The sequence below is a fragment of the Perca flavescens genome, chromosome 15 (genome assembly GCF_004354835.1).
Source record: "Perca flavescens isolate YP-PL-M2 chromosome 15, PFLA_1.0, whole genome shotgun sequence".
In the NCBI taxonomy this organism is placed as follows: domain Eukaryota; kingdom Metazoa; phylum Chordata; class Actinopteri; order Perciformes; family Percidae; genus Perca; species Perca flavescens.
Genome location: NC_041345.1, coordinates 30,350,491 through 30,365,353, shown reverse-complemented (window position 1 = coordinate 30,365,353; position 14,863 = coordinate 30,350,491). Strand labels below are relative to the sequence as shown.

At 43.0% G+C, this 14,863-nt stretch overlaps 1 protein-coding gene and 1 pseudogene across 2 annotated transcripts; both read right to left on the bottom strand.

Annotated features, from left to right (window-relative positions):
• Positions 1-4,463: 4,463 nt before the first annotated feature.
• Positions 4,464-13,781, bottom strand: LOC114568943 (syncytin-A-like). Of its 2 annotated transcripts, none has more exons than XM_028598625.1 (2): positions 13,704-13,781; positions 4,464-6,924 (listed from the first exon to the last, which is right to left on the bottom strand). In XM_028598625.1, exon 2 carries the CDS (start codon positions 5,882-5,884, stop codon positions 4,550-4,552), a length of 1,335 nt encoding a protein of 444 aa, XP_028454426.1. In that variant the 5' UTR covers positions 5,885-6,924; positions 13,704-13,781; the 3' UTR covers positions 4,464-4,549. The 2 variants fall into 2 exon arrangements, with proteins under 2 accessions (XP_028454426.1, XP_028454427.1); XM_028598626.1 differs by lacking the exon at positions 13,704-13,781 and having other exon boundaries at positions 4,464-5,699; positions 6,874-7,066.
• Positions 6,646-10,531, bottom strand: LOC114570219 (uncharacterized; annotated as a pseudogene).
• Positions 13,782-14,863: the final 1,082 nt, after the last annotated feature.

The window sequence follows — 14,863 nt, the reverse complement described above, 5'->3', positions numbered from 1 at the left end:
AGGAAGTTTCTATGTCAGAATCATGTGTAAGGTGCTCCAAACGGTTTCTTGTGGCGTGTAAAGCTTGTTTCCATCGTTAAAATAGCTTTACATTAATTTCCTTCAAGAAACTCCAATAAAGATGTTTCTGGTTCAGAATCATGTTCAAGGGTCTCTAAACAGCTTCTTGTGGCGTGTAATGCTTGTTTCCATCACTAAAATAGTATTAAAGTCATTTACTTTAAGAATCTCTTATAAAGGAAGTTTCTATGTCAGAATCATGTGTAAGGTGCTCCAAACAGCGTCTTGTGTTCAAGGGGCTCTAAACAGCTTGTTGTAAAGCTTGTTTCCATCGCTGAAATAGCTTTACAGTAATTTCCTTCAAGAAACTCCTATAAAGATGTTTCTATGTCTGAATCATGTTCAATGGTCTCTAAACAGCTTCTTGTGGCGTGTAATGCTTGTTTCTATCACTGAAATAGCATTACAGTCATTTACTTAAAGAATCTCGCATATAGTAATTTTCTATGTCAGAATCATGTGTAAGGTGCTAAAAACGGTTTCTTGTGGCGTGTAAAGCTCATTTCAATCGTTAAAATAGCTTTACAGTAATTTCCTTGAAGAAACTCCAATAAAGATGTTTCTGTTCAGAATCATGTTCAAGGGTCTCTAAACAGCTTCTTGCGGCGTGTAAAGCTTGTTTCCATCACTGAAATAGCATTACAGTTTTTTACTTAAAGAATCTCTCATAAAGGAAGTTTCTATGTCAGAATCATGTGTAAGGTGCTCCAAACGGTTTCTTGTGGCGTGTAAAGCTTGTTTCCATCGTTAAAATAGCTTTACAGTAATTTCCTTCAAGAAACTCCAATAAAGATGTTTCTGGTTCAGAATCATGTTCAAGGGTCTCTAAACAGCTTCTTGTGGCGTGTAATGCTTGTTTCCATCACTAAAATAGTATTAAAGTCATTTACTTCAAGAATCTCTTATAAAGGAAGTTTCTATGTCAGAATCATGTGTAAGGTGCTCCAAACAGCGTCTTGTGTTCAAGGGGCTCTAAACAGCTTGTTTCCTTGTTTCCATCGTTGAAAATAGCTTTACAGTAATTTCCTTCAAAAACTCCAATAAAGATGTTTCTGGTTCAGAATCATGTTCAAGGGTCTCTAAACAGCTTGTTGTGGCGTGTAAATAGCTTGTTTCCATCACTAAAATAGCATTAAAGTCATTTACTTTAAGAATCTCTTATAAAGGAAGTTTCTATGTCAGAATCATGTGTAAGGTGCTCCAAACAGGTTCTTGTGGCGTGTAAAGCTTGTTTCCATCGTTAAAATAGCTTTACATTAATTTCCTTCAAGAAACTCCAATAAAGATGTTTCTATGTCTGAATCATGTTCAAGGTCTCTAAACAGCTTCTTGTGGTGTGTAAAGCTTGTTTCCATCACTAAAATAGTTTTAAAGTATTTACTAAAATAGCATTAAAAAATAATTTACTTCAAGAAACTCCAATAAAGATGTTTCTGGTTCAGAATCATGTTCAAGGGTCTCCAAACAGCTTCTTGTGGCGTGTAAAGCTTGTTTCCATCACTAAAATAGTTTTACAGTAATTTCCTTGAAGAAACTCCAATAAAGGATGTTTCTATGTCAGAATCATGTTCAAGGGTCTCTAAACAGCTTCTTGTGGTGTGTAAAGCTTGTTTCCATCACTAAAATAGCATTACATTATTTCCTTCAAGAAACTCTTTATAAAGGAAGTTTCTATGTCAGAATCATGTGTAAGGTGCTCCAAACAGCGTTCTTGTGTTCAAGGGGCTCTGTTTCAGCTTGTTAAAATTCCATCGCTGAAATAGCTTTACAGTAATTTCCTTCAAGAAACTCCTATAAAGATGTTTCTATGTCAGAATCATGTTCAAGGGTCTCTAAACAGCTTCTTGTGGCGTGTAATGCTTGTTTCCATCACTGAAATAGCATTACAGTCATTTACTTAAAGAATCTCTCATATAAGGAATTTTCTATGTCAGAATCATGTGTAAGGTGCTCCAAACATGTTTCTTGTGAGCGTGTAAAGCTTGTTTCCATCGTTAAAATATCTTTACATTAATTTCCTTCAAGAAACTCCAATAAAGATGTTTCTGGTTCAGAATCATGTTCAAGGGTCTCTAAACAGCTTCTTGCGGCGTGTAATGCTTGTTTCCATCAAAAATAGCATTACAGTTTTCTATAAAGAAACTCTATAAAGGAAGTTTCTATGTCAGAATCATATGTAAGATGCTGCAAACGTGTTCTTGTGGCGTATAAAGCTTGTTTCCATCATTGAAGTTAAAGAATCTCTCATAAAGGAAGTTTCTATGTCAGAATCATGTGCAAGGTGCTCCAAACGGGTTCTTGTGGTGTGTAAAGCTTGTTTCTATCGTTAAAATAGCTTTACATTAATTTCCTTCAAGAAACTCCAATAAAGATGTTTCTGGTTCAGAATCATGTTCAAGGGTCTCCAAACAGCTTCTTGTGGCGTGTAACGCTTGTTTCCATCACTAAAATAGTTTTAAAGTAATTTACTTAAAGAATCTCTCATAAAGGAAGTTTCTATGTCAGAATCATGTGCAAGGTGCTCCAAACGGGTTCTTGTGGTGTGTAAAGCTTTTTTCTATCGTTAAAATAGCTTTACATTAATTTCCTTCAAGAAACTCCAATAAAGATGTTTCTGGTTCAGAATCATGTTCAAGGGTCTCTAAACAGCTTCTTGTGGCGTGTAATGCTTTTTTCCATCACTGAAATAGCATTACAGTTTTTTACTTAAAGAATCTCTCATAAAGGAAATTTCTATGTAAGGTGCTCCAAACAGCATCTTGTGTTCAAGGGGCTCTAAACAGCTTGTTGCGGCGTGTAAAGCTTGTTTCCATCGCTGAAATAGCTTTACAGTAATTTCCTTCAAGAAACTCCTATAAAGATGTTTCTATGTCTGAATCATGTTCAAGGGTCTCTAAACAGCTTCTTGTGGCGTGTAATGCTTGTTTCCATCACTGAAATAGCATTACAGTTTTTTACTTAAAGAATCTCTCATAAAGGAAGTTCTATGTCAGAATCATGTGTAAGGTGCTCCAAACGGGTTCTTGTGGCGTGTAAAGCTTGTTTCTATCGTTAAAATAGCTTTACATTAATTTCCTTCAAGAAACTCCAATAAAGATGTTTCTGGTTCAGAATCATGTTCAAGGGTCTCTAAACAGCTTCTTGCGGCGTGTAATGCTTGTTTCCATCACTAAAATAGTAATAAAGTCATTTACTTCAAGAATCTCTTATAAAGGAAGTTTCTATGTCAGAATCATGTGTAAGGTGCTACAAACAGCGTCTTGTGTTCAAGGGGCTCTAAACAGCTTGTTGCGGCGTGTAAAGCTTGTTTCCATCGCTGAAATAGCTTTACAGTAATTTCCTTCAAGAAACTCCTATAAAGATGTTTCTATGTCTGAATCATGTTCAAGGGTCTCTAAAGAGCTTCTTGTGGCGTGTAACGCTTGTTTCTATCACTAAAATAGCATTACAGTCATTTACTTAAAGAATCTCTCATATAGTAATTTTCTATGTCAGAATCATGTGTAAGGTGCTCCAAACGGTTTCTTGTGGCGTGTAAAGCTTGTTTCTAACGTTAAAATAGCTTTACATTAATTTCCTTCAAGAAACTCCAATAAAGATGTTTCTATGTCTGAATCGTGTTCAAGGGTCTCTAAAGAGCTTCTTGTGGCGTGTAACGCTTGTTTCTATCACTGAAATAGCATTACAGTCATTTCCTTCAAAAACCTCTCATATAGGAATTTTCTATGTCAGAATCATGTGTAAGGTGCTCCAAACGTGTTCTTGTGGCGTATAAAGCTTGCTTCTAATGTTAAAATAGGATTTAAAAGTTTAACAAGTATTTATTTAAGCAAAATCATAAGAGCATAAACGTGTACACGGGTCCGAGTTGAGCAGGCACACAGGCTTCTCTCATCAGACTGAATTTTTCTGGCTTATACATGAATTCATATATCAGTCTCTAAGAGCATTTTGATTTGTTTATTAAAAGTTGGAGGAGTACCGTGGTTTAGACTTAGCGTCCCCTGGTTGGTGCACAGACTGGTCCCAGTCTTTTGGCACACGCCCTCTTCATCAGCTGTTAGGCAGACTTTAGCTATGCTGATGGTCAGAAAGAACAATGCGCCGCTGTTGCCTGTCACAGGTTGAGGAGTAACTTATTCTCATGGTCAAACTGATATCAAACTGATATTAACTTTGTTGCTGCACTCTCGTTGCTTTCTGACCACCGTCATACAGTGCTGCTGTACAACAGTACAACATATCCTTTTCTCATTTTGCATGACTAAGCTGTCACAGTGCTCTTCCACTAAACACACAACTATAATTCAACTATGATTTGTATCCTCATAAAGCATAGCCATGTTGACTGATTATTTTTATTTCTTACAGATCCCCCTTTTTACACCTCAGGTGTGAATACTACTAAGTTTAGGATTATATGGCCCTCAAACTGGTAAATAATTGTCCGCACTAGGGGAAGAAGAAGCAAGATTAATATAGCATAGCATTACATTGGTGATTCACTTCCTTCATTGTCCAAATCAGTCTCATCACCATCCTCCATCCCCAACAGGGGCATGGAATAGGCTGGAGGAGCATCTTTCTGGGGATCTTTTTTGGTCAGAGCCACATCAATCCATCTGTTCACCAGAGTGCGACAACAAGGGATGCAACAGCATCCACAACACACCAATATGCCCACAAACACTGCCACGGACATAAGCATGGAGAGCACAATTGCTTTGTATTTGCCAAAAACGTCCTCCAGCCAACTGGTGATGAGGTTTTCAGCCACACCCGAGTTCTCTGCTAATTCATTGGCTAGAGAGGTCAACCCCTCCAAGGCTCTAGTGATGCTACCATCCGGGGCAGTATTATTGGGAATAAATGTACAACAAGCATCTCCAAACATGTGGCACACACCCCCTTTTTCTGCCAACAACATGTCCAGTGCCATACGGTTCTGAAATGCCATGAGTGAGGAGGCGGCTAATTGTTCGGACACACCCCTCAGGCCATCCCTAGTCCGGTTCAAAAACCTCTGCTGGTTGTAGTATATATAATTTATCCAGTCCACATTCTTGTTTGTAGTTATCCAGGGCAGTATAGACTCAAAACCCTTTGCTATCTGATTCTGAGCTTTGAACTCCTCTGGTACACCCCTTGGTATTCCAATTGCATCTATATACACCCTACTATCTATAGACCCGAACGGGGTGCTTGGATCTCCCCATGTACCAAAACCCAAGTCAGTGTCTCTTTTAGCCCTCTTCAAGGAATGTTTGTGGTAGGTAGACTGTACTGTCTCCTCTAGCTTCCCTGCGCTAATAGGAAGCATGGTAATCGGCAGTAATAGGGACACTAAGGCGCAGGTTCCCCCCCATTTAACAGGTAAGGATGGTCTAAGGCGGGGCTGTGTCCCACACATCCACCAGACATCAGCGAGTCCCTTACTCTGATTGTTAAACATCGACTGTGTGACATTGGGAACGAACGAAGATGTGTTGTAGGTGTACATACAAAACTTCTTAGGTAGGTGTCCCACATTCATGGTAGAGCTGTTGGGTTGTGTGATGCAAGTATAGTTACCAGGGTAGGCGACCACTCCTGGAGGCGGTTGTATTGCACGCACTCTGGGATACAGGAGAGACAGGGTCCTGCAGACATCACTTTCCATGGTCACATTACTGTAAAGACTTAACATACAATTATAACCAATAAGGTCGTCCACAGGTGAGAGTGGGAATGGTACTGTCCCCAAATGAGGTCTTGCTTTAGCACAGATAACACAGTCAGACATTTTATGCGTTCTAGCAGTATATTTCATCATTTTGAGCCACATGTTACCCTGAGGGTGTGAAACCAGTTTCCATCTCCAACCTTTCCTCAATGGTAAAGTCCTCTAGGTTCAAATATTTTACTAATGGCCCTTTAGAGTCTTTCAGGACACCCATACCTGTGTTCATTGCGTCAATCTGGGCAGTAATGGATGTGGACGGTGCACTATTACTCCATGGGTCTGTGACTGGAATGATGAACTGTCCTAATGGATCTTTCCCTTCAGCATACAATCCCATAACATAAGTCCCTGCATCCTCTGGTTTTGGATCCTTCAACGTCACATATATAGGATTACATTTCTGTTCCTGGCATCGTCCTTCCTGCTTTCTACCTACACTCAGTCTGGATTTCAGGTCCCTATGTGTTATCGTAAGGTGCGTTGTATCATATGGTTCACATCCCACATTTCCCCAATCTGAGCCTGTGTTAGCTATGGCACACTTCCAACTGCTACACCACTTGTCTGAGTTGGTCGTGACGCATATGTATATGACTTCCTCTCTTCTGTCTTTGGTGGTGCATGGCACTATGTCGCATAGGTCTAATAGGGCTGTGCTTGTGTGTCCCCTAATAAATGACAATGTGATCTGTCCCTTTGTTCTAGTCACCTGAACCTCCCTTCTTCCTCTGTCATATTTGGTATCTATGAACCAAAATAACAACATAACGAGTATGGCTGTAGATATTAGCATACCTACCCAGACCTTCCATGTGCATCCATAGTAGTATTTTTGTCTGGGTTCGCTCCCTTGGCCTGATTGCCTAAGTTTGAACGGGAGCGGCATTGTTGATCAAATCAGCTCTAACTTCCCTCAAATCACGGGAAGGTGTAGGTGCTGGGGCACAATGTGTCAGGTGGTGCCAAGCAGCTCCTGCCTTGCCTTTTACTTGGACAGAGTGTGAGGTAACCTCCCTCACTTCGTACGGTCCAAGCCACCTGGGCTCGGTCCACTTTCTCTTGTGGACTTTCACTCGCACCCAGTCACCTACCTTGACACTGCTCCGGGGCTCCTCTTCTCCCGGGGTCTGTGCTCTGGCGACCTGTTCAGATAAAACTGAAGTAAGACTGGTCAATGCCTTCATGTAGTCATCATATTCTTGTTTACACACATCCAGGGATGGCATATGACCTCCATCCCTGGGTGGGCCTGGCATTTTTCTTCCAGTCAGTAACTCATGAGGAGATAAGTGCGTGTCAGATCCTGGGGAACTGCGCATGGACATAACAGCTAACGGCAGTGCTTCTACCCATGTTAGTTTTGTACCTTCACAAGCTTTAGCGATTTTTCTTTTCAATGTCTGGTTGGCCCTCTCCACTAATCCCTGTGATTGTGGATGATAAACTGACCCATATCTGTGTATGATCCCTAATGCCTCTTCTACTTTCTGTAGATGTTTGTTAGCAAAATGAGATCCATTGTCTGATCTTATTGTGCGTGGTATGCCATATCTGGGTCCTAGTTCATTTTTCAGCCATTTTACAACTGTCTGTGCTGTTTCATCTTTACTTGGTATCGCTTCAACCCATTTTGTGAATCTGTCTACCATTACAAGGAGATACCTTTTTCCCCCTACTCTGTTCTCTGGCCCCATATCTGTGACATCTATGGTGATGTCTTGAAAGGGGGCTGTAGGCACAGGGAATTTTCCTGCTGGGGCCTTGAATGGTTTCTTGTTATTGTGTTTGTTGCATGTGTCACATTCTTCCACAAAGTTGGTGATGATGTCTGACATCCATGGGTGCCACCATAGTTCTTTCATGTTTGTAAGGGTTCTTCTGGTTCCCTCATGGGTGGGGCCGTGCATGGTTGGGAACAGTAGTCGACATAGCTTTGCTGGAGCCACTATGTGTCCAGTGTGTGACCTCCAAATGCCGTCTTTATCCTTGCATGCTCCTTTTCTCTGCCATTCTGAATGTTCATATGGTCCGGCCTCTTCTTGGATGTCTTTTATGTTTTCTGTGGTTAGTTCTGTTGGTCCTCCCTCTGGTTGCAGTGTCATTTGTCTGGGAGTGTACCCTCCAACTTCTTTGGCTCTTTGGTCTGCTGCTTCATTTCCTTTTGCCACCCTTGTGTCTGCTTTGTCATGTCCTTTGCACTTCATTATTGCCACTGCTGCTGGCGCTTTTACTGCTTCCAGTAGGGTTACCAGTTGATCCTTGTGCTTGACAGGAGTCTTGCTGGTGGTCAGGAAATTCCTCTTCTGCCATTGTGGTCCATCTATATGCATCTATGGTCTTGGTCATCATATGTGAGTGCCAATATTTCAGCCATTTGTGCTGATGCAGGTTGTGGTATTATTCCTGAGTCCACGGTGTGTGTACCGTCTGCGTGTTGTTCCATCATCGCATAAGCAGCCACATTTCCATTTTCTCCTTTGTAGCAGCATCCATCTGTATACAGCCAATGTTATGCATCTGGCAGAGGTTCGTTTTTTAGGTCTGGCCTGAGTTTCAGTTTTTGTGCTGCCACTTCTTCACAGCTGTGAGGTTTTCCGTGTCCCATTTTGTCAGCCAAATTGATGGCTGAGGTTAGAAAAGTGATGTGGGGTTGTCTCAGCTCCTTCTGTATTTTCAGTTTTCGTTCAGTACTGAACGTGAATGCATTGCTCTGCAGGAATGCGGTCACTCCGTGGTCCGTGTGGATCTGCAATGGGTGATGCATGACCAGGTGGGTAGTTTTTTGGACAGCTTTCGATAGTGCAGCCAGATGTTGAGCACAGGATATTTGTCCTTGTTCAATAGTGTCCAATTTCGAGCTGTGGTAGGTTAGCACTAACCTGTCTCCCCCTTTTTTCTGGAAAAGAGCGGCATGAACATGTCAAGATGAAATGGAATGGTGTAGTCAGGTGCAGCCAATATGGTGGCCTGGGAGAGTGCTTCCTTAGTGAGGGAGAAGGCAGTCTCAGCTTCAGGAGACCATTGGAGGAGAGCATTTAGGTTTCTGTTTCCAGCTTCAGCCACTAGGTCTCTGAGTGGTTGGATGAGGAGGGTGTAATCAGGGATATAGTTTCTGCTGTACCCCGTCAAACCCAGGAAAGACAACATGTCCTGTACTGTTTCTGGGCGAGGATGCTGGAGAATGGATTCTCGATGTTGGCTGGATAGGGTCTGACCTATGGCAGAGACTTCTCTTCCCAGGAAGGCAACCTTCCTCCTGCAACACTGGACTTTTTCCTTCTTGACCTTATAACCTTTGGATGCAAGAAATGACAGGATGGTTCCTGTAGCTTGCAGGCAGAGCTCAGTGGAGGGTGCACCAAGGAGAATGTCATCCACATATTGGAGCAGGATGACGTCTTCTGGCAGAGAGATTTGGGTTAGGTGTTCTCTGAGTACGTCATTGAAAATGCCAGGAGAGTCTCTGTAGCCTTGGGGCATTCTGGTGTAGGTGTACTGGGTGCCACAGAAGGTGAAAGAAAATATGTGTTGAGAGTCATGGTGGAGTGGGATGCAAAAGAAGGCATTGGCCAGGTCAATGACAGTGAAAAAACTGTGAGAATGATGTTTGTTCTGTAGAGCCATGTATGGGTCTGGAACAGGCTGAACATCTGGCACCATGGCTTGGTTGATGGGTCTGATGTCCTGCACCATTCTCCATCCTTTTCCAGGTCCTTTTGTCACAGGAAACAGAGGTGTGTTCCAGTCACTCCAGATGGGGACTAGAACTCCAGAGTCCAAGAGCCCAGCGATAGTAGGAGAGATGCCCTCAGTTTGGTCTTGGGAGAGTCTGTATTGTGGTTTCCAGATGACCTCACTGGGTTCTTTCAATGTGATAGGAATGGGCGAGGTATCTACCAGCCCCACATCATGCGGACCAGTTGTCCATAGGGCAACAGGAACAGTGGCCAGTAGTCTGTTTGTGTCAGGATGATCTGTCATCTTGCGGCCATGGTGTCTTGCTAGTTCTTTCCTTTCAGGATGAGTTGTTTCTGTGGTAGGGGTGGAAATACACCACGTATCTTCTTCTTTAGCCTTCCATATCCGTGGCAACGAGGTTTCCTCCCACGTTAATGTCAGGGCTCTTTTGACCATTGGTCCCAATGATCTGGCTTCATAGGCGTATCCTATGGCTAGGGTGATATGTGGGGCTGAGTCAGTACCTAGTTGATACCACGGTTGGATGTGTTCAGTAAGGTCAACTGCAGCTGCAACTCCTTCTTTGCCAATGAACATGGAAGTGGTGGAGATGGTGGGAGTGAGGAGTGTCATGTTTGCCTCCCAATCGTAATCGTAGCAATCATCTGGAGTGATGGTGTAGTTGAGAGTGCAATGGAGGTCATCCAATGGTGCTTTGTATGGATGTAGTGTGGAGATCCATTTTCTCCACTGCATATACTGGTACTGTATAGCAGGTGTTTGTGGGAGAGTGCCATCTAGTCTGAGCCAATAGACTGTGGTGATAGGTTCCTCCGGTGGCAATGGGGCTGGGGCCATATGGAGAATTCTGCAGGCTGGAGTGAGAGGGGGAGGTGTGGAGGCGACATGCACACCCTCTTCATTGCAGTAGATGGTGATGCCCAGCTTGCAGAGGAGATCTCTTCCAAGTAAATCGACTGGACATTCTGGTGCATACAAGAACTGATGGGTGGTGCAATTAGTTCTCCAAGTGACAGGGACAGGCGTGGTATAGAATTGTTTCTGTGGCATTCCCGAGACTCCAACCACCACAGTGCTGTCATATGATAAGGGAAGCTGAGTTGTGATACAGGAATATGTAGCCCCAGAGTCAGCCAACATTAAGTGTTTCCTTCCATTTATGGTGCATTCAACGAGTGGCTCTTTCAGGGGTGAATATGTGTCCAATTGGTTGGCTGAACTCACTGGGCCCCCTCAGTATTGTTCTCCCATCCAAGCCTGAGTGGGCAGGTGGCTTTGGTTAGGCACCTGTGGAGTTTGTTGCTGTGTGGGTGGTCTGTACCCGCCTCTGGGAGCAAACTGTCCTCTTCTTCCTTTTCCTGCTCTTGAATAGCCTCTTCCCCTGGATCCATTGGGAGGTGAACGACATTGAGAAGCCCAGTGTCCTGGTTTGCCACAAATGTAGCAGGAGTCCCTCCTGGGGGGACCTCCTCTGGAAGAGGCCCTCCCCCGTGGATTAGGAATGTACACTGAGGCAGTGGAGGGGTCCTCAACTTCTCCGGCATTCCACTCAAAGGATCGAGTCATGGCGTCTCCTACTGCTTGGCTAACTGCATCATGTACTTCGATCAACAGGTCTGAGAGGACTCCCATCTGGTTTGCAGGTGCAGGGTCTTGTACTGCCATTTGTTTAACAGCCTTTTTCTTGGTATTAACTTCTTCAGTGGCTTTCGAGACCTGTAGCTTCAGAGCTCTTTTGGTCAATTGCTGCATCTCTTCATCATCTTTGGCTGTTTGTTCGCGATGTAGGTCGGTGTGATGGGAGATGTGCGCCAACCATTGTTCTTCTGGCAGGTGAGCTAGGCCAACGGTGAGTTTCAGTTGTTTTTGTACTGGCTCGGGCAGGCCAGCTATGCATCTCTCCCTCCACAGCAGGATGGAGGCCTTGGAGCGGTCATACTTCTCTCCCCAAGCTGACCTCCATAGAGATTTAGCCCTGTTAAGATAATCAATGGGGTTTTCGCCTGGTTTCAGGGTTAGGCCTGTCATGGCTTCTGGGTTGGCCTTGGTGGGATATTTATCACGAAGCCCATCCCAGACAACTCCTCTATAGTTCCCGAAATTGTCTCCATCATGGTCATGTCTGGAGATGTGGAGGCTCTTGAGCAGGCGTTTGGCTTCATCACCACCCAGACTTTATCTGAGGGGGCATACTCATTTACAAATGGATCAAAAGGAGGTGGTCTCACTTGCAGACCCCCTCTAGGAGTGCTCTGGGACCGAGGTTGGGGCAGGAGTTGAGGCATTGATTGTGATGGTGGCAGTTGGAGTGATGCAGTGGATGGTCCTGGGGGTCCTTGGCCTGATGGTGACTGTGTCCCAACCATGGATTCCCCCTTGAGCTGGCTTATTTCTGCTCTGGTGTTTTGCATTTGATTTTCTAGTTTGTCAACTGTGTCAGTCAGGTTGGCTGTGCATTTCACCAGATTTGCCAGGTCGTTGTGTTGGGGGATGTCCACATCCAGAACTCCTCCATTCACTTCCAGTACACCTCTCTTTACTGGCACCACAGGAGCTTGAACCACTGTTATGGCCTCGTAGGATGGAGGTGCTGTTGGTTGTGGCAGGGAAGGGTACATGCTGGCAGTGGCTGTGGTTGGGTTATTATTAGTCTTTTCTGGTACTACTTCAATTGTGCCACCAGATGTTGCCAACTTCTCATTTTTCCTTTTCAGTTTACCCAGCAGTTCAGTCAGCCCCCTTGTGACATCTTTCTCCACGGCTTTCTTTTGTTTACGCCCCCATGCAGGCCCCCACCTACTACTCCCTTTTTCTTTCCATTCTGTGTCTGCCACTCGTGCCTGACTCTCTGCTCTGATATTCAAAGTTCTCAATACACTCTCATCTCTCCCTATGTCTGCCAACAGTCCTTCCTTTTCCCACTTACAGAGTATCTTTTTCCCTGTCTCAACCCATTGTTTCTGCTGCCCCCCCGGTGCTTTCTTCCCCAGTTTCACCAACAGAAAAGCTTTCAGTTCTTCCATTTCAGCACTGTATGCACAATCTTTCACTTCTTTATGCAATGATACAGTTCCCAACAGCATCCAAAACACACTATATATAAGAAACCGTATATATTTTCAACGAACAATTGTCTCTGCTTTTCAAAGTGTCAATTTGACTCTGTAACGTCAGTCTGTCTCTTGTCCTGCTGTATGTTGCTCTCAAAATCTGAGTCTAGCTCTAAACTCACTTCGTCACCACTACCTGTTACTGTTTCACTCTTTTCCTAAAGGATTCTCTCCTGTCCGTTCGGACACTACACACAATGAACCTTCACTAGTAATTGTTTCTACTTCAAGCTGTGCCTTATTAATTTTATCCTCTTCACAGTATACCTCAAAATCAAACAGTGCTCTAGTAATTTTATTCTCTTCACAATATACTTCAAAATCTGCCACCGTATCGAAATGTAAAACGTTTTCTGTCATTGCATTGAATTCACAATCATTGGCTTTTTACAGTATCTACCAACCAACCGATTGAATAACCAACCATTGGCTTTTTACAGTATCTAACAACCAACCGACTGAGATTCCTCTAATTAAGTCAAATTAAACCAACTCTCCGATTTTTCTAACCAAGAGCTTTTTACGGTGAATTCACAATCATTGGCTTTTTACAGTATCTACCAACCAACCGATTGAATAACCAACCATTGGCTTTTTACAGTATCTACCAACCAACCGACTGCGATTCCTCTAATTAAGTCAAATTAAACCAACTCTCCGATTTTTCTAACCAAGAGCTTTTTACGGTTTTATTCCACCCAATGTACTCAACTTTCCGACCAGTTGTAGATCAAAAGCTTTTTACGAGTCTCTTATAGCCAATTTATAGGTCTCGTCAGACCATTGAACCTTCGAAGGTTTACCTCTTTGATTTTAGTTTTGCCCAACTCTCCGATTTCAATGAACCAAGAGCTTTTTACAGGTCTAATTTAGATTTAATTTTTTTTTTTTCTTTTCGCCCAACTCTCCGATCCCAGTGGACCAAAAGCTTTTTACAGGCTAATTTTCACTCTGTTAGCAGTTCTTATTTTGCAATTTCGTTTTACTGTTTAGTTTTCTTTTATACTCTTAAGATTTCATTGAATTTACCAACGGCACTCTTGTTCTTCTTCACTCAAAAATTTGGTTATGCTCAATGTGCAGAAGTTAGATATTAACAGGTCTCTGCTTACCTTATTTTTGACAGCGCGCTGTTTTGAGTGAAGGAAAAACTGGAGTCCGTCCTGTCTGCTCAATTCAGGGGAAAGTCCTCTGGCGCCACTTAGTGGATCACGTCCGGGGTCACCACTTTGTCGTGTTTCAAAATCCACTAAGTAGGCAAGGAGAGGATTTAAAAGTTTAACAAGTATTTATTTAAGCCAAATCATAAGAGCATAAACGTGTACACGGGTCCGAGTTGAGCAGGCACACAGGCTTCTCTCATCAGACTGAATTTTTCTGGCTTATACATGAATTCATATATCAGTCTCTAAGAGCATTTTGATTTGTTTATTAAAAGTTGGAGGAGTACCGTGGTTTAGACTTAGCGTCCCCTGGTTGGTGCACAGACTGGTCGCAGTCTTTTGGCACACGCCCTCTTCATCAGCTGTTAGGCAGACTTTAGCTATGCTGATGGTCAGAAAGAACAATGCGCCGCTGTTGCCTGTCACAGGTTGAGGAGTCATTTCCTTCAAGAACCTCTCATATAGGAATTTTCTATGTCAGAATCATGTGTAAGGTGCTCCAAAAAGCTTCTTGTGGCATGGAACGCTTGTTTCCATCGCTAAAATAGCTTTACATTGATTTCCTACAAGAAACTCCAATAAAGATGTTTCTATGTCTGAATCATGTTCAAGGGTCTCTAAAGAGCTTCTTGTGGCGTGTAACGCTTGTTTCTATCACTGAAATAGCATTACAGTCATTTCCTTCAAGAACCTCTCATATAGGAAGTTTCTATGTCAGAATCATGTGTAAGGTGCTCCAAACGGGTTCTTGTGGCGTGTAAAGCCAGTTTCTATCGTTAAAATAGCTTTACATTAATTTCCTTCAAGAAACTCCAATAAAGATGTTTCTGGTTCAGAATCATGTTCAATGGTCTCTAAACAGCTTCTTGTGGCGTGTTATGCTTGTTTCCATCACTAAAATAGTATTAAAGTCATTTACTTCAAGAATCTCTTATAAAGGAAGTTTCTATGTCAGAATCATGTGTAAGGTGCTCCAAACAGCGTCTTGTGTTCAAGGGGCTCTAAACAGCTTGTTGCGGCGTGTAAAGCTTATTTCCATCTCTGAAATAGCTTTACAGTACTTTCCTTCAAGAAACTCCTATAAAGATGTTTCTATGTCTGAATCATGT

What these genes read in the sequence shown, in the direction of transcription:
- LOC114568943 (XM_028598625.1), bottom strand. Translation starts at nt 5,884, where the DNA reads ATGTGGCTCAAAATGATGAAATATACTGCTAGAACGCATAAAATGTCT.